General features: G+C 44.9%; 1 protein-coding gene and 1 pseudogene across 2 annotated transcripts; one reads left to right on the plus strand and one right to left on the minus strand.

Annotated features, from left to right (window-relative positions):
* Window positions 1-14,743: 14,743 nt before the first annotated feature.
* Window positions 14,744-15,459, minus strand: LOC123993036 (annotated as a pseudogene).
* Window positions 15,460-16,152: 693 nt separating this feature from the next.
* Window positions 16,153-20,406, plus strand: LOC123993035. 2 transcript variants are annotated; one of them, XM_046294776.1, is made up of 4 exons: window positions 16,153-16,387; window positions 17,333-17,801; window positions 17,910-18,152; window positions 18,348-20,406. In XM_046294776.1, exons 2-4 carry the CDS (start codon window positions 17,390-17,392, stop codon window positions 18,866-18,868), a joined length of 1,176 nt encoding a protein of 391 aa, XP_046150732.1. In that variant the 5' UTR covers window positions 16,153-16,387; window positions 17,333-17,389; the 3' UTR covers window positions 18,869-20,406. The 2 variants fall into 2 exon arrangements, with proteins under 2 accessions (XP_046150732.1, XP_046150731.1); XM_046294775.1 differs by having other exon boundaries at window positions 16,153-16,359.
* Window positions 20,407-21,575: the final 1,169 nt, after the last annotated feature.

Raw genomic sequence — 21,575 nt, forward strand, 5'->3', positions numbered from 1 at the left:
TTTGGATTGATTGTGTTTCTAGCTCCCCAGGGGTTCCTGCATGCTAATTGTCATGTTGAGAGGGTTACAAAATCCACCATTTCACCTAGTCATGGTTCCCTCCCCTCTACAATGTGGGCACCCATAGCAACAGTCCAAAGAGAGCAGTGACAGGTCAAGAGAGCCCTCTACAGGCAAAAAGGAGAATAAGCACACGTTTCTGAGTAAAATCAGAATCTGAAAGAGCTCCAGCCTTTATGAACAGACCCGGAATCTTAACTCCTGATAGGCTAACACTGTAGAGACATGCATTGTCAAACTGAAATGGTTGATATGGGAAAGCCATACCTTTGCTTATGAGAGGCTAGGTATGTATTTGATCGTATGATTGTACATAAGTTAATTGAGCTATTTGGACATTATAAAGATTGTCTCTTCAATAGAGATGTAGAATGTGTATATTTAATTCAAATGAACAAAAAGTGTGTTTAGGAGGTGATATAAGTAATAACATGTATACTCCATTTATAATCCATGAAAATACTTTCTTCCAAATATTTAGAGAAAACTAGTGTGGGTTTATGGAGCAAGTTAATCTATTGGCAAATATATGCTAGAATAAATGTATTTGTTGCTTCAATGGCATTTCCAATTGAAGTTTATATAGACCCATGCAGATGTAGAATCACCCATTATAAACAGTATTGACATTGTCACAATACACAACCATTTGCTGAATCACATTGGGTCTGAGATCTGGTTGGTATGTGGAAAAATGTCCACCTATACTGTAAGCTATGGGTGACTAGTTTGCAATGGAACTCAAAACGCACAAAATAAATAAATAAAAATGCTAAACATGGCGAGATGTCAAAGAGCCATTAACACACCTTTAAAGATGGCTGAATTTATACACATCATGCATTAGAAACCTAATTCATTTTCTCATTCATTGTTTAAAAAAATATATTTTTTTTACCAGTGTGATGGCATTGGTGAGACTGCATATCTCCGAGGAATTGTGCTAGGGGCCACACTGCTCATTAGCAATCCTCCTATCTGATTCCCAGGCACTTTTCTTTGCCCTGCAAAGTGCCAGTAATGGAATTTAAATGAGTTTCCCAGCTGAATTAATTTACCAGCGATGAATGCACACTTCTGAAGGCAGCATTTGCAGCCGGAGGTTGGGAACTAGGGTTGCCAAGGGAGTGTATTTTACTTTAGAAGTTTACCAGAACTTCCAGAATGTTGGTATCTTTCAAGGATTTTATGTAATCTATCAAACTACATCTAGTGGCACTTTTAGGTACTTCAGATTATCACAGGCGTCTGTGCCCTCTAACTGACCTTATCATCTGTCAAAATATATTAAATAATGAAATAAGATGATATACATAAAATAGAATAACAAACATTATCCTAAATATAAACCATCAACCTACTGAATACCATTGGTGTTTAATATGAGGGTTTCAGTATGAAAAATCCTATAAATCTATACACTTATTTTACTGATGTCAATATGTATTTGTTGTCCATGTTTGCCATCAAACTGGTTGCACTTGTGAAAAAAGTAAATAGTTGGACGAGTTGCAGAGGTAACTAGAAACTACCTACTAGGAACTTATGGACAATAGGGACACAGATACACAACATTAATACTATATATATGAATGCATGTTCTAAAAGTGTTTCAAGTATAAATTACCAAAGTTACAATAGATTGTCATAGATTTTCTGTTAATTATCAAAATGACTGAAGACATGACACAACATGTGAACAAGTGCATGTGGAGGAGGGCAATTAAATTGGGCAGCTCAAGGAGCGATGTCAAGTTTTTAATCTCACAGATGTCACCAGAAACCAGCTTATCAAATGTGTCACAGGCAGTGGCATGCTGCATAAATTACATATGCCTACTGTCATATGTTAAAGTTTTAGATAACGTTTTATGCAATGCATGATAAGTGTGAGCATATGTATGTCTGTATGCTAAATATACACTCAGTGACCAGTTCATTAGGTATACCCATCCAGGACAAGGTCGGACCCCTCTTTGCCTCCAGAACAGCCCGATTTCTTTAGGGCATGGAAACGTAGCTCAATTGGTATCAAGGGACCTAACATGTGCCAAGAAAACATTCCGCCAGCAACCTGTACCGTTGGTACCCGGCAGGAGTGGGCCATGGACTCATGCTGCTTACGCCAAATCCTGACTCTGCCATCAGCATGACACAACAGAAACCACAATTCCTGTTTGTGGCCCGCCTGTTAGCTTGCACAATTCTTGCCATTCTCGTTCGAGCTCTCGTCAACAAGCTATTTTCGCTCCCACAGGTCTGCCGCTGACTGGATGTGTTTTTGTTTGTCATGCCATTCCCGGTAAACCCTTGACACGGTCATGCATGAAAAGCCTAGGAGGCCGACCGTGTCCGAGATATTGGATCCAGTGCCATGGCACCGACGATCATTCCACGCTCAAAGCCACTTAGGTCACTCGTTTTGCCCATTCTAACGTTCCGTCAAACTGTTACTGAATGCCTCGATGCCCGTCCGCCTGCTTTGTATAGCAAGCCACGACCACATGAATCACTGTCTGTAGGAGCTAACCATTTTCGTGAATGGGGTGGTGCAACTAATAAACTGGCCACTGAGTGTACAGTACATAGGACATACAGACCTGTGTGTGTCTCTCCTCACATGGAATGTGACAGTGTTACATGGATCACACTGCACATTCTATATTTCACTCACAGTGTCCAGTGGGCCTCCATAGTGGTCTACAGACGACAGACATACTGAATTCTGTATCATGATGGAGTTGTGAGTCTATGGATTGGGCTACATGGATCGTGTTCTAGCTGTCATTGGGAAAACACATAGAAAGAGATCATATTTTCTGTAATAGGTGGGATTGGTACGGGTGAACTCTCACTCGGGAAGCCAACATCCATTAGACCAAGAGGGAAACCCCGTGGGCCGAGCGTGACAACTTGTCTCTGGCGGGGCTATCAATCACAACAATTCCATACATGGTTGACAAGGACAGTGTGCAAATGTCAAAGCTATTTGAAGCTTTGCCAGAGAGTGGATATAATACGGAAGGATATGAGAATCAGCGAGACCAGTCGAAAATCAAGCATTCGTGAAGCACTCCTGTCCCAAGGCCAAGAATCATATAGATGTATTATGGTTAATGTTGTGAATATTATTTTTATTTTTTATTTTACTAGGCAAGTCAGTTAAGAACAAATTCTTATTTTCAATGACGGCCTAGGAACAGTGGGTTAACTGCCTGTTCAGGGGCAGAACGACAGATTTGTACCTTGTCAGCTCAGGGATTTGAACTTGCAACCTTTCGGTTACTAGTCCAACGCTCTAACCACTAGGCTACCCTGCCGCCCCATGGGGATGGAGTCATTCATTTATCTATTATAAACTCACACATATTACAATTTCCATTGTTAGAATTAAACACAGCAAATATTGCTTTCTGGGCCATGGCCGTTAGGTATGTAAGTAGGACTCAAAGTCATCTGGCAAAATACAAACAATTCTGACTTTCATTCACATATGATCTGATAATGTGTCAGGTTTTTACGTGAGGCAGGGTAAACACCACTAGTGTTATTGGTTTCTACAGAGGGCCAGTCTGTATGTTGACTTCAATGTGGTGAGACCCACACAGACACGGGTAAGACTGGGTTTTACTTTCTTTTGAGAGGGAAATGTCTAATCCAATGTTAATAATTAGATATGGAGGTAATGTTCTGTTAAAACTAGCTGATAGGCTACACTCCAAAGAAAAGTCATTGGAAACGGCTGTCTGGTATTATTCATTAACCAAATGTTGATACTTCATTTGTACTTTTGTTCGGGTCTCTAATGAAAAAAGGAACAAGCAGGTGAATGTGTGTGTGTGTGTGTGTGTGTGAGGTTGTGTTTTCATTTTCTTCGCAGTAGAAATCTGTCGTGATAGAACTGGTAGCTGAAATCGATGGTGAACCGTCAACACATATTTGAGGCAATTACTTTTGTGCAAACACATGCTCGAAGTTATCGATACAACCAGGTCACAATTTATGGAGCAGCCAAGTTCTGCAGCTTCCTGACATGATTGAATATAACTTTGGGCTTACCCTTCATTGAACTGCAGTACAACATAAAACATTTATTGAAAAGCTGTCTTAATGTTTATGATTATGTTAATTCCGCTCATTATATTTTGGTCATTTACTCTGTATGACTTTGGCCAGTGTCGGAAAGTGCTGCATTTTAGCCCTTACACATTATCGTTGAATAACTAATGATGGCCATGAATTGTTATAATCTCCACCCGGCACAGCCAGAAGAGGACTGGCCACCCCTCATAGCAGGTTCCTCTCTAGGTATCTTCCTAGGTTTTGGCCTTTCTGGGGAGTTCTTCCTAGCCACCGTGCTTCTACACCTGCATTGCTTGCTGTTTGGGGTTTTAGGCTGGGTTTCTGTCCAGCACTTTGATAAGTCAGCTGATGTAAGAAGGGCTATATAAATAAATTTGATTTGAAAAATACATTTGATTTGACACATCTTTCAAGCAACATCGATACATAAGCATCTACAATAGATTTTTATTGAAATGACTCAATTCTTGGAGAAAACAAAATTCTGCCAGCATTTGATTGACATTGTGGAATAACAACTAATCCTTACTCACTGGTAATTGGAGTTTATATCGGTTGCAGTGATCGCGAATCGAAAGTGTTCCATCTTGTACCGTATGAATGTTATAACCAGTTTTATTCCCTCGGTATGGACAATGTATTGGAACGATAGACAAATGGACGGAGAAGATAAGTGGAAAGTTAGTATCTGATGTGTTTAGTGACACAGATAATATCATCTTTTATTGGATTGCCATGTCTGTCATGTTTTGTCATTAATTATCATGTCTTGTCCCTGTGCTTCCCCTTCTATTCGTTTCCCTCTGCTGGTCTTATTAGGTTCTTTCCCTCTTTCTATCCCTCTCTCTCCCCCTCCCTCTCTCACTCTCTCGCTCTCTCTTCTCTCTATCGTTCCGTTCCTGCTCCCAGCTGTTCCTATTCCCCTAATCAATCATTTAGTCTTCCCACACCTGTTCCCGATCCTTTTCCCTGATTAGAGTCCCTATTTCTCTCCTTGTTTTCCGTTCCTGCCCCGTCGGATCCTCATCTATAATTCACCGTGCTGTGTCTATGTTTTGCCCTGTCGTGTCGTGTTTCCCTCAGATGCTGCGTGGTGAGCAGGTGTCTGAGTCTGCTAGGTTCAAGTGCCTTCCCGAGGCAACCTGCAGTTCTCGATCAAGTCTCCAGTCTGTTCTCGTCTTTACGAGTAGTATTATGCTTTTTGTTTTGTAAAGTTTCTTACTGGATTAAAAACTCTGTTTTCGCCAAGTCGCTTTTGGGTCCTCATTCACCTGCATAACAATGTCTACCTCTACACTGGTTAATAAACAAGAAGGTTACCTTGTTGGATGATGTCTAGGCATATGGCCTGTCCAGAGCATGTATCTAGGTGCCACCTCCGGCCCCTGTAAGTCTGTTCTCCCAGCGCCCCAGCCGCCCTGAAACTCTACTGAAGAAGAGCAAGAGTAAGTTTCAACACTTAGGTTGACTTCACGTGACCTTGTTTTTTTTTTTGCGTGTTTTGTTCTGACAATCTAATTACGTTACTCTTTCTACATTCGCAATTAACATTAACACAGAGGCAGAGTGGAGGGAACAGAAGCATGAGTTGAAGCTCCCTCCTCCAGAGTGGATTAGCTACTTGGCCCTCCTCGCCATCATCTTATTCCGTCCCGTGTGGAGGGAGGGTGAGGCGGATTTTTGTGCGCTTCAGGGCCTGGCATTTGCAGGCGGTGATAAACTCTGGACTGGGTTGGTGATCCGCCTCTTCAAGGCCATCCAGGATGACTTTTGGAAACGTCCCCTGGGCCTCTGTAGAGCCACCCAGCATGCCTACCCAAAGAAAGGCACGAGCGAAGGTGATAAGGTCAATTGGAAAGCCATAAAGCTGCTCTGCCTCCCCGTCTGGGTTATAAGTCCTTGCCACTGTATTGTTTTGCATTGGAGAATGCTGGAATCGATGGCCATAGCAACACTGGGGGCTTCCCACAGTCTTTGCCCTGAGGACTATTCTGCGGACATCCAAGCACCTGCTCTACACCATGGGCAGCAGTATCCAGCACCAGATGAACAGCTCGGCCGTCAGCGACCAGATGGGTTTCATGAACAAGGTGAGGAAGGAGGTGGGTGTTATGGCGGATTTCATCCACTTCATGGAGGTGGTCGAGGGGAGGATCATCCGTGTAGTGCTGGAGATCACCCACCTGGAACGCTGCGGCCCAGACGGGGTGATCCGCACCCTGGAGGCTACGAACGTTCTGCTGGCAGGGGAGAATGTCCTGTTCGTGTCCATCCTAGCTGTGGACTGGTGGTGGGCCAAAAAATCCTCCAAAACATGACCCGCCAAACCGCACTCCTTAACACCTGCCTGCTTAACCCAGAAGCCAGCTGCGTCGATGTGTCGGAGGAAACACTGTTCAACTGACGACCGAAGTCAGCCTGCAGGAGTTGCTAGAGCGTGATGAGCCAAGTAAAGCCCCACCGGCCAAACTCTCCGCTAACCCGGACGACGCTGGGCCAATTGTGCGTCACCCTATGGGACTCCCAGTCACTGCTGGTTGTGACACAGCCTGGGATCGACACAGGGCTGGGAAGTTCTCTGCATTTGAAAAAGGCAGGCTTGATGACAACCTTGTGCCGTTCACTGGAAAGGGTCAAAGCGAGGCAGACACTTGAAAAAGGTGTCCGTTGGAAGATCTATGCCAAGAAAGTCAAGGCGCTAACAAATGAGGCATGACACGCCATGTATACCAAATGCAACCCTCTTCATGTTTATCTTATGGCAAACCATGTGCATATGAGAAGGATTATAAACTCTGTAGGGGTGACAGTCATCGTCATGGATGCAATGAATTACGGGGGCCTCTCCAAAGCTAAAGACCTTGCTGCCTGGGTGGTGATGGCCAACCTATGGCCCTGCCGTCTGAGCTGGATCCTGCAATGCTCAGAGGACCACCAGCAGAGGGCTGACACTGATGGCGCTGATGGTGATATCATCCAGGCCAAGACCTTATGGGAGGTGTTCAGTGACACCAGTCTGGAGCCCCACATGCTCAGAGATCTTCTGGAGACTGAAAGGTTCCTTAAGGTAGACTTCCAGTGTTGATCAGTTCAGACTGTGTACAGTCAACCTAGACAAATCCATTAAAGTAAAACTGGCTTGGGTTAGAGCAGGAACCAGCCTGAGAGACAGGGCCAAGTCAAAACCATCTGCGGATTGGAACAGTAATCAGTATGCGCAGAGGACATCTGCAAAGAGGTACGTTAAAAATAAGAATCTTTATGCTGTTAGAATTATTAAGCTAGTATATCATTGAGGTCAGTTTCATGCATAGATCATTATTATGGCATTTACATAACTCATTTAGCCAAGTCCATCAGTGTATCAAATGAATTTTGAATCAGACAGATCAGTCACAACAGCACCCAATGCACCCGTAAAATAATTGTTTGACAGTTTCCCTCAGTCTGCTGCTATTGTGTACTTGTTAACATGCAAAAATGGCAAGTCAGTGACCTTGAAATGTTCTGTTTCAGGAGCGATGTGTGCTAATAGCGCTCAGCTCACAAGTGTGGCATTCATAACAGCAGACTGCATACAGTACAGTCCCTTGCGAACAATCACAAATGGTGTAACTTCCCACACGCCATAACCTTTTCCATTAACCCCCGGTGCCCATTAGAATGACGACCAACCATTGTCCAATGGCACTATTCAAAATACACTCAGCTGCCAGTTTATTAGGTACATCGTTCCTACAGACAGTGAGTCATGTGGCCGTGGCTTGCTATATAAAGCAGGCTGACAGGGATTCAGATACTGTTAGAAAGGCCTAAACAGCTTTAAGCGTGGTATGATCGTCGATGCCAAGCGCACCGGACCCAGTATCTCAGAAACGGATGCCCTACTGGGCTTTTTACACAAGACAATGTCTAGGGGTTACCGATAATGGAGCGACAAAAAAATAAATAACTGTGGCAGTCCTGTGGGTGTTATGCAGGTGAATGAGGACCCAAAAGCGACTTGGCGAAAACAGAGTCTTTAATCCAGTAAAGTAAATATACAATCGTAAAGCACAATTCCACTCGTAATGACGAGAACAGACTGGAGACTCGATCATGAACTGCCGGTTGCCTCGGGAAGGCACTTGAACGTAGCAAACTCAGACACCTGCTCACCACGCAGCATCTGAGGGAAACACGACACGACAGGGCGATACACAGACACAGCACGGTGAACAATAGACAAGGATCCGACAGGGCAGAAACGGAAAACAAGGGGAGAAATAGGGACTCTAATCAGGGAAAAAGATAGGGAACAGGTGTGGGAAGACTAAATGATTGATTAGGGGAATAGGAACAGCTGAGAGCAGGAACGGAACGATAGAGAGAAGAGAGAGAGGAAGGGAGAGAGAAAAATGGGAACGAACCTAAAAAGACCAGCAGGGGGAAAACGAACAGAGGGAAAAGCAAAATGACAAGACAATATAAGACAAAACATGACAGTACCCCCCCACTCACCGAGCGCCTCCTGGCGCACTCGAGGAGGAATCCTGGCGGCAACAGAGGAAATCATCAATAAGTGAACGGTCCAGCACGTCCCGAGACGGAACCCAACTCCTCTCCTCAGGACCGTAACCCTCCCAATCCACTAAGTATTGGTGACCCCGTCCCCGAGAACGCATGTCCATGATCCTACGTACCTTGTAAATAGGTGCGCTCTCGACAAGGACGGGAGGGGGGGAGGGAAGACGAACGGGGGTGCGAAGAAAGGGCTTGACACAGGAGACATGGAAGACAGGATGGACGCGACGAAGATGTCGCGGAAGAAGCAGTCGCACAGCGACAGGATTGACGACCTGGGAGACACGGAACGGACCAATGAACCGGGGAGTCAACTTACGAGAAGCTGTCGTAAGAGGAAGGTTGCGAGTGGAAAGCCACACTCTCTGGCCGCAACAATACCTTGGACTCTTAATCCTACGTTTATTGGCGGCTCTCACAGTCTGTGCCCTGTAACGGCAAAGTGCAGACCTCACCCTCCTCCAGGTGCGCTCACAACGTTGGACAAACGCTTGAGCGGAGGGAACGCTGGACTCGGCAAGCTGGGATGAGAACAGAGGAGGCTGGTAACCCAGACTACTCTGAAACGGAGATAACCCGGTAGCAGACGAAGGAAGCGAGTTGTGAGCGTATTCTGCCCAGGGGAGCTGTTCTGCCCAAGACACAGGGTTTCTGAAAGAAAGGCTGCGTAGTATACGACCAATCGTCTGATTGGCCCTCTCTGCTTGACCGTTAGACTGGGGATGAAACCCGGAAGAGAGACTGACGGACGCACCAATCAAACGACAGAACTCCCTCCAAAACTGTGACGTGAATTGCGGGCCTCTGTCTGAAACGGCGTCTAACGGGAGGCCATGAATTCTGAATACATTCTCGATAATGATTTGTGCCGTCTCCTTAGCGGAAGGAAGTTTAGCGAGGGGAATGAAATGTGCCGCCTTAGAGAACCTATCGACAACCGTAAGAATCACAGTCTTCCCCGCAGACAAAGGCAGACCGGTAATGAAGTCTAGGGCGATGTGAGACCATGGTCGAGAAGGAATGGGGAGCGGTCTGAGACGACCGGCAGGAGGAGAGTTACCTGACTTAGTCTGCGCGCAGTCCGAACAAGCAGCCACGAAACGGCGCGTGTCACGCTCCTGAGTCGGCCACCAAAAGCGCTGGCGAATAGACGCAAGAGTGCCTCGAACACCGGGATGACCAGCTAACTTGGCAGAGTGAGCCCACTGAAGAACAGCCAGACGAGTGGAAACAGGAACGAAAAGAAGGTTACTAGGACAAGCGCGCGGCGAAGCAGTGTGCGTGAGTGCTTGCTTAACCTGTCTTTCAATTCCCCAGACTGTCAACCCGACAACACGCCCATAAGGAAGAATCCCCTCGGGATCAGTCGAAGCCACAGAAGAACTAAACAGACGGGATAAGGCATCAGGCTTGGTGTTCTTGCTACCCGGACGGTAAGAAATCACAAACTCGAAACGAGCGAAAAACAACGCCCAACGAGCTTGACGAGCATTAAGTCGTTTGGCAGAACGGATGTACTCAAGGTTCTTATGGTCTGTCCAAACGACAAAAGGAACGGTCGCCCCCTCCAACCACTGTCGCCATTCGCCTAGGGCTAAGCGGATGGCGAGCAGTTCACGGTTACCCACATCATAGTTGCGCTCAGATGGCGACAGGCGATGAGAAAAATAAGCGCAAGGATGAACCTTATCGTCAGACTGGAAGCGCTGGGATAGAATGGCTCCCACGCCTACCTCTGAAGCGTCAACCTCGACAATGAATTGTCTAGTGACGTCAGGAGTAACGAGGATAGGAGCGGACGTAAAACGTTCTTTTAGAAGATCAAAAGCTCCCTGGGCGGAACCGGACCACTTAAAACACGTCTTGACAGAAGTAAGAGCTGTGAGAGGGGCAGCAACTTGACCGAAATTACGAATGAAACGCCGATAGAAATTAGCGAAACCTAGAAAGCGCTGCAACTCGACACGTGACCTTGGAACGGGCCAATCACTGACAGCTTGGACCTTAGCGGAATCCATCTGAATGCCTTCAGCGGAAATAACGGAACCGAGAAAAGTAACGGAGGAGACATGAAAAGAGCACTTCTCAGCCTTCACGTAGAGACAATTCTCTAAAAGGCGCTGTAGAACACGTCGAACGTGCTGAACATGAATCTCGAGTGACGGTGAAAAAATCAGGATATCGTCAAGATAGACAAAAACAAAGATGTTCAGCATGTCTCTCAGAACATCATTAACTAATGCCTGAAAAACAGCTGGCGCATTGGCGAGACCAAACGGCAGAACCCGGTACTCAAAATGCCCTAACGGAGTGTTAAACGCCGTTTTCCACTCGTCCCCCTCTCTGATGCGCACGAGATGGTAAGCGTTACGAAGGTCCAACTTAGTAAAGCACCTGGCTCCCTGCAGAATCTCGAAGGCTGATGACATAAGGGGAAGCGGATAACGATTCTTAACCGTTATGTCATTCAGCCCTCGATAATCCACGCAGGGGCGCAGAGTACCGTCCTTTTTCTTAACAAAAAAACCCCGCCCCGGCCGGAGAGGAAGAAGGCACTATGGTACCGGCGTCAAGAGACACAGACAAATAATCCTTGAGAGCCTTACGTTCGGGAGCCGACAGAGAGTATAGTCTACCCCGAGGAGGAGTGGTCCCCGGAAGGAGATCAATACTACAATCATACGACCGGTGAGGAGGAAGGGAGTTGGCTCGGGACCGACTGAAGACCGTGCGCAGATCATGATATTCCTCCGGCACTCCTGTCAAATCGCCAGGTTCCTCCTGAGAAGTGGGGACAGAAGAAATGGGAGGGATGGCAGACATTAAACACTTCACATGACAAGAAACGTTCCAGGATAGGATAGAATTACTAGACCAATTAATAGAAGGATTATGACATACTAGCCAGGGATGACCCAAAACAACAGGTGTAAAAGGTGAACGAAAAATCAAAAAAGAAATAGTCTCACTGTGGTTACCAGATACTGTGAGGGTTAAAGGTAGTGTCTCAAATCTGATACTGGGAAGATGACTACCATCTAAGGCGAACATGGGCGTAGGCTTGTCTAACTGTCTGAAAGGAATGTCATGTTTCCGAGCCCATGCTTCGTCCATGAAACAACCCTCAGCCCCAGAGTCTATCAAGGCACTGCATGTAGTACCCGAACCGGTCCAGCGTAGATGGACCGACATAGTAGTACAGGATCTAGATGGAGAGACCTGAGTAGTAGCACTCACCAGTAGCCCTCCGCTTACTGATGAGCTCTGGCTTTTACTGGACATGAATTGACAAAATGTCCATCAAATCCGCAATAGAGGCACAGGCGGTTGGTGATCCTCCGTTCCCTCTCCTTAGTCGAGATGCGAATACCTCCCAGCTGCATGGGCTCAGTCTCTGAGCCAGAGGTGGGAGATGGTTGCGATGCGGAGCAGGGAAACACCGTTGACGCGAGCTCTCTTCCACGAGCCTGGTGACGAAGATCTACCCGTCGTTCTATGCGGATGGCGAGAGCAATCAAAGAGTCCACACTTGAAGGAACCTCCCGGGAGAGAATCTCATCTTTAACCACTGCGTGGAGTCCCTCCAGAAAACGAGCGAGCAGCGCCGGCTCGTTCCACTCACTAGAGGCAGCAAGAGTGCGAAACTCAATAGAGTAATCTGTTATGGATCGATTACCTTGGCATAGGGAAGCCAGGGCCCTAGAAGCCTCCCTACCAAAAACTGAACGGTCAAAAACCCGAATCATCTCCTCTTTAAAGTTCTGGTAATTGTTAGAGCAATCAGCCCTTGCCTCCCAGATAGCTGTGCCCCACTCTCGAGCCCGGCCAGTAAGGAGTGAAATGACGTAAGCAACCCGAGCTCTCTCTCTAGAGTATGTGTTGGGTTGGAGAGAGAACACAATATCACACTGGGTGAGAAAGGAGCGGCACTCCGTGGGCTGCCCGGAGTAGCAAGGTGGGTTATTAACCCTAGGTTCCGGAGGCTCGGCAGGCCAGGAAGTAACAGGTGGCACGAGACGAAGACTCTGGAACTGTCCAGAGAGGTCGGAAACCTGAGCGGCCAGGTTCTCCACGGCATGGCGAGCAGCAGACAATTCCTGCTCGTGTCTGCCGAGCATGGCTCCTTGGATCTCGACGGCAGTGTTACGAGCGTCTGTAGTCGCTGGGTCCATTCTTTGGTCGGATCCTTCTGTTATGCAGGTGAATGAGGACCCAAAAGCGACTTGGCGAAAACAGAGTCTTTAATCCAGTAAAGTAAATATACAATCATAAAGCACAATTCCACTCGTAATGACGAGAACAGACTGGAGACTCGATCATGAACTGCCGGTTGCCTCGGGAAGGCACTTGAACGTAGCAAACTCAGACACCTGCTCACCACGCAGCATCTGAGGGAAACACGACACGACAGGGCGATACACAGACACAGCACGGTGAACAATAGACAAGGATCCGACAGGGCAGAAACGGAAAACAAGGGGAGAAATAGGGACTCTAATCAGGGAAAAAGATAGGGAACAGGTGTGGGAAGACTAAATGATTGATTAGGGGAATAGGAACAGCTGAGAGCAGGAACGGAACGATAGAGAGAAGAGAGAGAGGAAGGGAGAGAGAAAAAGGGGAACGAACCTAAAAAGACCAGCAGGGGGAAAACGAACAGAGGGAAAAGCAAAATGACAAGACAATATAAGACAAAACATGACAGTGGGCGAAACAGCTCGTTGAAGAGAGAGGTCGAAGGAGAATGGCAAGAATCGTGCAAGCTAACTGGCGGACTACAAACAGACAAATAACGGCGAAGTATAACAGTGGGTTGCAGAACGAAATCTCGGATCGCACAACTCGCCATTCCTTGTCACGGAGGGGCTACTGCAGCAGATGACCACACCGGTTTCCACTCCTATCAGCTGAAAACAAGAAGCGGCTCTAGTGGGCACGTGATCACCAACACTGGGCAATTGAGGAGTGGAAAAACGTTGTCTGGAACATGACAGCGAGTTCAGAATACTTGAGTGTCGCGTGGTCAAGCAACAACAAATGCACTCCTTGAGTGACAGGAGGTGGGACTAGGTCTGTGTGGAAAGCGCCGTGGAAAGAGAGAGCGGAGGGATGACTCAAGTAGCGGAGTAGACTATAAAAATGGACGTTACACACAGCATATACCATTTAACAAACCAAACATTAAAAATACTGTTATAGAAGGTAAAGTAAAAACCCAAACCGGTATATAGTAAAATACGGTATACCGCCCAGCCCTAGTGGGGCAGCAGGGTAGCCTAGTGGTTAGCGTGTTGGACTAGTATCCGGAAGGTTGCAAGTTCAAACCCCCGAGCTGACAAGGTACAAATCAGTTGTTCTGCCCCTGAACAGGCAGTTAAACCCACTGTTCCTAGGCTGTCATTGAAAATAAGAATTTGTTCTTAACTGACTTGCCTAAAATAAAATTTAAATAAAAGTGAGATCAGACATGACCTTGGGAGAATGTGTCACTTTCAGTTCGCACTTCCTAGGTGCCATGCCAAACGCTCAGTCTCACCTGACATGTCAGTGACTGCAAAAATAATGAAATCAAACCCCCCGGAAAACATTCTCTTCAATTTTGTAACACTTTTTATATCTTTGGAAGGATTGCACTGAATCTTAAATTGTTTTAACTGTTCCTACAAATGTTCTCTAAAGTAGAGGCCTAATTGCGGTTCAATGACTGAAATGTGAATAAAGCGACGCACAATGATAACAACCTAGAATTCAATGTTGTCATTGTTTTGTTAGCAAATGGGAATTCTGTCGTTTCTTCAACTCTAGGCCTACGCAAAAAATGACCACAGCGGTCGCATCCCTTGCAGTGCCTTGCTGACACCACAAGAGTGGGCTGTGCACTAGGCCTACACAAGGTTTGGTGCATTGGAAAATACAAAGATTGACTAGACATCTCATGTGCTTGTGAACAGCTAAATACTTGAACCTATGATCGAGAGCAATAAGCAATCCTTTATGACCAACTACAATGAATAATCTGAATAACATGGAGCAGTAATAGTATAATGGCATGCATAATTTATTCACCAAATGCAAGTGCCTTTTACAAATAACAATACTCCCAAGTCCATTGTTTAGCCTACATAATACATATGAAACAATGAATGGGGCACATCACTGTCCGAGAATAGGGGTAGTGGGAGAGGAGGGGATGGTAATATCGGGGAGTAGATAACAGCTGGTGATAATGTATATTTCCTCTGAGACGGACTTGAGGTCGTCCAGAATGAGTCGGATGCTGTGGGAGGCGTTGATGATGCCGTTCTGGGAGCTGTTTAGGTGGGTTGTGGCCATGCGTATCTCCTTTGTGGCATTACCATACACCTGTTTGATGGTCTGGGGCACATCCGTGCACAGACGTGCATTGCTCTCCTGTAATTTCAGCTGGAGTAAAGTGTTGTAGTAGAGCCCTCTGTGTTCAGGCCTAGACACAACCAGCTCCTCTATCGCGGACGGAATGTCAGGGTTATCTCTGATCACAAGCAGGGGAGTTAAGTCCTTGCGTAATATTTGCGGGTTTTCAGAGCTTGCAGTAATGACACATTTACGTACTCTCTCAACCTCCCCCCCGCTGTCAGTCTCAGATGCTTCCCCTGGTACCTTTTGCCCTCCGGCTGTTGAATGTGGAGAGAGGGAGGTGATGTATACCTCATCATCTGAGTCGGTCTCTGACGCCTCGCCTTGCACCACTATCTGCTATTTGTCACTTGCCATTACACCACACCACCTAAATACACAAGATAATTGTGAAGGCCTACAGTAGAAAATATAATATTTTATGGAGAGGCACAGTCTAATGGAACAGTGAAGCATGTTCTGGTGGTATGCATTGTTTAATGGAACTGTGGCAGAATCAGATGATGCCTGGGTGCCCATCGGAATGTGCCTCCTTCCCAAATTTGGTCACTCGCCCAAATGTGTTTTTTTTGTGCGAGATTGATAACTATCGAAAGGTGCCCCCCGTTTAATCATGTTATGAAATGTAATTATTTGGCTTGTTATGTTAATCAATCTACGTTAAATCAATTCACCAATGCCAATATAGATAGCTAGCCTGCTATTATTCGGAAAATGTATGTAAAACAAATTATCATACCTCCGGTCCTGCAAAAAAGAATTACATGAGCACCCGGAAGTCGGTCAAAACACTCCCTCACTAGGGTTGACCCAAACTAAGTACTGCACATATTCGCTAATCAGTACACCTAGATGTCTGTTAAATCCGACTAAATTGAACATTGAGATGATATGTAGATCTAAGCATCTGCGCAGATCCTCACAAAGTCTCACAAAGTCTAACCACCCTCGTGAGTATGCAGTACGATTTTTGACCAATCAGAGTAGACACCGAACGACATGTGACATTTGCAACGTCAACCATATGCTGTCATTGGCCGTGTTCGACAACATCAAAATCGTAATGTATCATGGGTAAATGGTGAATGACTGATTGATCTACAAATAACAATGAGTCGTTATTTATGACAGACGGTGATTTGTAGATCAATCAGTCGGCAGTCTCCTCCACTGTCGGCTGCAATGTCAACAAACCCCATATGATCGTGCGACGCAAGCAAGCTTCCTAGACGCAGCGTAAAATATTTTGTGATGAAGGTATGAAGTGCCATCTGTAGTAGTTACAGTAAGCGCTATTTTATGGTTATTAAATTATAATAATAGTTTGTGCATGAAAAAAAATGTTGACCGGTGCACTAAGACATCGCCGCAGTGTTCTGTAAGAAATTGCATTCTTCATCGTCAGCATTCGCCGTCACGTCCACTGCAACACAGCTACTTTCAGCAGCCAGTACAAGCTCGTTAGGTTAGGTTGTCTGTGGTCAGACTGTTGATGACTAGTTATGAGTGTCTGACTGTATGGTGTGTGATGTAACGTTAGTTGGCATTTCCATTATCAGTTTTATTTTAAGTACTTCCCTGTACCAAAAGGGAAAGGCTATTGCATATGTATTTTTTTTGTCGCTGTAGAAAGCGTTATGTTCTTGTATGTGTTCATAAATTCACATCGCACACAAACTAACGTTACTCAGCTCATCATGTCTCATCTGAGTGGACTTTACGTGGGAAAGTCGTGATTTTCTGTTGGGTGAACTTCAAAGGGACTGGAGAAGAAACTCACTGTACTCTTGTGTGAATGTTGTAATGAAGATCTCTGGATTGGTTTATTTCACAATCTATTCCTGTCATTTATATCCAGTATCTATTTTGGATGCTGTTGTGACTCATATATTCTCCCATAATGAGGTTTCATATACCTAAGATTTTTTTTTAAGCCACCATTGTTCCTGTCTTGAATACTAGCTTATTATAATGCAACTTGAATGCTGCTCTTTGATGCATATTGCTACATCATTTTATTTCAGTAGAAAGTTGAACATTTATTTCAGGCCATTTTATTATAATCATTCTACGTTAAATCAATTCACCAATGCCAATATAGATAGCTAGCCTGCTATTATTCGAAAAATGTATCCCTCAGTCTACCTCTAACGTAGAGAAATGATCTTAGCCTACATTATTGTGTGGTCCTTCATCCTTTTTCCATGTGTTCTTGTTTACTCCCATCCAGGAGGAGCCCAGGGGCTGCTACCAGAGCAGGTACACCCAGTGAGGGTCGGGAGAGACCATGGACCTGAGTGAGAGGAGGCCCAACAAGTGGTGGACAGAGTCGGACACCTTCGCCATGCTGGCCCTCATCGAGCAGCTGGACCTGGTGCATGAGCTGGATAAGAAGCGCCAGCGCAACGACTCGCACTTCCGCCGCCTGCGCTACAGCCTGGCCAAGCGGGACATGCACTTCACTGTCAACCAGATACGCAACCGCTGGAAGAGCCTCAAGCACAAGTACCGCAAGATCAAGACGGCAGGATACCGTAGCCCCACTGCACGCCTGTCCGCCATCGCGTCGTTCCGTTACTTTCGTATGCTGGACCGCATGTTGGCCAGGAGGGCCCGGGTGGGGGCCCCAGTGCAAGGCATTGCAGATGGACACAATATGGTGGTGTTGACCCCTTCAGACCTGGAGGATCATACTGATGGTACTACTTTCTGGCTTTAGGATTATTATACATTTATTATTTCACATTAAATAATTGTAAAGAAGTGTATGCTTTGCGTTGGCCTGCTCTGCTCACCCTTCTACTCAGGTGATGTTGCTCAGCCCGAATCTGCGGCCCCTTGGCAGGACAGCCTGGCTCCAGCTCTAGTGGGAGAAGCAGACGAGACCAATGCCATCCCAATAGAGGCCAACGCCAGCACTCCGGGCTGGGCCTTGAAGTCAGACGAGATAATGACTTTGGGTCTGTCTGGAGAGCCACATTCAGTACCCTCTTTACATGATGGTGAGGGAGCTAGGGACCCCACTGGCTGCAGTCCACAAGAACAAACTGGTGAGTGCTTTTATAACTGAGTGGCTACATGACCATCTATATTCTATGTAATTAATGTGTTCGTTTTAACTAATATGTAATTCATCTGTTGGAATTTTACTTTGTACTTATAAATTGTTTAAAGCTTTGGATAATAAATATTACAGCGATAACCTAAAACAAATACAAGTTGTCCTGCTGTTCATTTCTCCGCAGGCACTTGTGAGGACACCAGCACCCAGATCCTCCAGCAGCTCACCATCCTGAACCATCAGCTAGGGGAACAACTCGCTGAGCAAAGGGCCTTCCACTGCAGCATGCTGGGTATGATGGACCGACAGATAGAGGTCCTGGAGCAGCTCTCCAACTTCTCCACAGGTCGCCAGGTCAAGGCCGAACCCGATGACAGTAACACTCCTATCAGCCAGCAGGTCCACAACTCCCTGGTGCGTATCTTCAGAGGAGTGGAACAGGTCCAAACCCAAGGACACCAGCAATGCTCATACAAAGCCTACCCCTCACAACCTACATCTCCCTCCTGGACAGTCTCTCTGTTGGAGGTCCAGAATGAATCACCCTCCAGGGATGAGAACTCAACTAGTGACACATCCAACCCTCAGCCCTCAGACCATGGGCGTCCTGAACCTCAAGGACCATCCCCCTCAGAGCAGCTTCCCACTTCCCCACAGAAGGGTGTTTTGCTTAACAGACTCCCAAACAAGTTCCAGCACAACTGAGTGCTCTTGAAGCTTCATTCTGACAGAGGAGAGCATACACTATTAGGAAAAATGGTTTCAAAAGGGTTCTTCAGTTGTCCCCATAGGAGAACCCTTTTAGGATCCAGGTAGAATCGTTTTTGGTTTCAGGTAAAACACATTTTTTCCATGTAGAACCCTCTAAAAAGGGTTCTGCATGGAACCTAAAAATGGTTCTACCTGAAACCCCCAAAAAAAGGTTATTCAAAGGGTTATCCTATGGGGACAGCCGAAGAATTGTTTCAGGTTCTGGATATAAACTTTTTCTAAGAGTGTTAAATATATGGGTGCTTACATTTATGAGGGACTTGTCATTTTGAGAATGTATTGTGAAAAAAAAGGTGTTTGTTGTTTTTATTCCAACTTCTCTCTTCAGTTTAATTTTGTCATGTCCAAATGTTTTAATGTACAGAAGTGAATAATCTGATGTTTTAATCGGATATATTTTAAAGTCTACAATCTAGAGAATTTTGACAAACCTTAGCGCAGATGTTTATTTACTCTAGTCAAGAAGAGAGATTCCAATTCGCCAGCAATCATCCACTGAAACTTGCTTCCCCAAATTATGTTTAAATGTATGTTTTCTTAACTCATACACATTTATGTGGAAGCTGATCAAGCAAAGGCTTTATCCAAATATCTCTTCTTTTCTAAATGTTCCTTTTCCTAAACATATTGGATATTTTGGTGACTTAATTTCTATATTGAAGACTTGTTTTAAACAGGGACTTTGTAGAACTCCATTTGCTCAGCTGTTTGCATAGTCTTGGATACACATGGCTGCTTTAATTTAGGCCAGTGAATGTGTTTTACTTTGCTTTAGCTTTGCTGAAGATGAGAGGTACTGTAGTGTGTAAGTGCAATATGGTAATGAAGTCTACATTTGAAATCTCACAAGAGATTCATCCCACATCATCCATCACTTAATTTGTATCTTGGAATTGTATTACTACATCTTGGCAGTACTGCAATTTGGCATGTTTTGCTTGTAATTTGTTACCTGTCTTAAGCAATAATTTTGCTAGGACTGTTTGGGAGTGGGGAGGGGGGAAACTGAAAATGAGCTGTTATTGGCAGAGAGGTTTGGAATTTGTGCTGCGTTCAGTACATTTTTACGTTCTGGGACATTCAATTGAATGAAAATGATGCTGTACTGAACGACTAGGCAAAAACTGGGAGGGGTTGGGGAACCCTGTCAACATGGCCATTTTCAGGCAGTCTTTTCAAACAGCTCTTACATTAAAAGCATTATCATGATTTTCACAATTTCACAGTATTATTCCAACCTCATAGTGTGAAAATATATATAAGACACTGGAAAATCACGTTTTTGACCTCACTGCTACTTTTCTCTCAAAGTTATTTTAATACATGACTTCCAGCTTCAATCAGAGCTTGTATCAAGTGTTATGCAGGTGAATGAGGACCCAAAAGCGACTTGGCGAAAACAGAGTCTTTAATCCAGTTTAAGGAAATAGCAATACTCCTAGACAAATCGGAGCGGTAAATAAAGCATAAAAACAATTTCACTCGTAATCACGAGAACTGACTGGAGACTCGATAATAAACTGCAGGTTGCCTCGGGAAGGCACTTGACCGTAGCAGACTCAGACACCTGCTCACCACGCAGCATCTGAGGGAAACACGACACGACAGGGCGATACAAAGACACAGCACGGTGAACAATATACAAGGATCCGACAGGGCAGAAATGGAAAACAAGGGGAGAAATAGGGACTCTAATCAGGGGAAAAGATAGGGAACAGGTGTGGGAAGACTAAATGATTGATTAGGGGAATAGGAACAGCTGGGAGCAGGAACGGAACGATAGAGAGAAGAGAGAGAGAGAGGGAGAGAGAAAAAGGGGAACGAACCTAAAAAGACCAGCAGGGGGAAAACGAACAGAAGGAAAAGCAAAATGACAAGACAATATAAGACAAAACATGACATCAAGTCCATTGATATTGAGTTATTTAGTGTAATGTATTTGATGCACCTTGACATTAAACCTAATCCAAATGAGAACAATAAAAAGAGGCATACTTGTGATGATAGTCTTATTTATGGACTGAAACATGCCTGAAAATGTTATTGATACTATTGTATTTTTAAAAGTGAAGAATGAAATATTCACTGTAATGGAAGGACTGGTTTCATTTATGAATTGCAAATCTAATCAGTAGTTTTAGCCATTGTGGAATTAGAAATTAATGTTGCAATGTACATTGTAGGCCTACTTCAAAAGGAAAATATGATGTACATTTATTTTAAATGCAAGCTTTTTTTGCAGATCAATTATTTGAGCTCCCGTTTTCAGCATCAGACACTCCAAGATCTCCAAACTGTTTTGTAGTATACTCTAATAATTCAAAGCAATACCAGATTCCGGAATACCAATATACCTTTATCATAACATTGAAGCTGTAACAAAAAGTAGCCTGAAATGAGAAAATATTCAATAAAACATGAATTGTGTTTCTTTTTACGTTTTATGTGTTCCTAGACTGAAAATGTGCATCACCTCACATATTGCGAACATATCTCTGTCCTCATATAACCTGTCAAATTAAAAGGACATGTATTGAAATTATGTTATGGTCTTAAAATATGAATAAGGGAATTTCACATAAACTGGGAAGGGTGTGAGCTGCATGAAGAAACAAACTATTTGCATTGTTGTCCTAGCTGG

The sequence above is a fragment of the Oncorhynchus gorbuscha genome, linkage group LG13, assembly GCF_021184085.1.
Source record: "Oncorhynchus gorbuscha isolate QuinsamMale2020 ecotype Even-year linkage group LG13, OgorEven_v1.0, whole genome shotgun sequence".
Lineage (NCBI taxonomy): Eukaryota > Metazoa > Chordata > Actinopteri > Salmoniformes > Salmonidae > Oncorhynchus > Oncorhynchus gorbuscha.

Coding starts and splice junctions, on each gene's coding strand:
- LOC123993035 (XM_046294776.1), top strand. CDS start 17,390: ATGGACCTGAGTGAGAGGAGGCCCAACAAGTGGTGGACAGAGTCGGAC. Junction 17,802..17,909: donor CCTGGAGGATCATACTGATG/GTACTACTTTCT, acceptor CCTTCTACTCAG/GTGATGTTGCTCAGCCCGAA. Junction 18,153..18,347: donor CAGTCCACAAGAACAAACTG/GTGAGTGCTTTT, acceptor ATTTCTCCGCAG/GCACTTGTGAGGACACCAGC.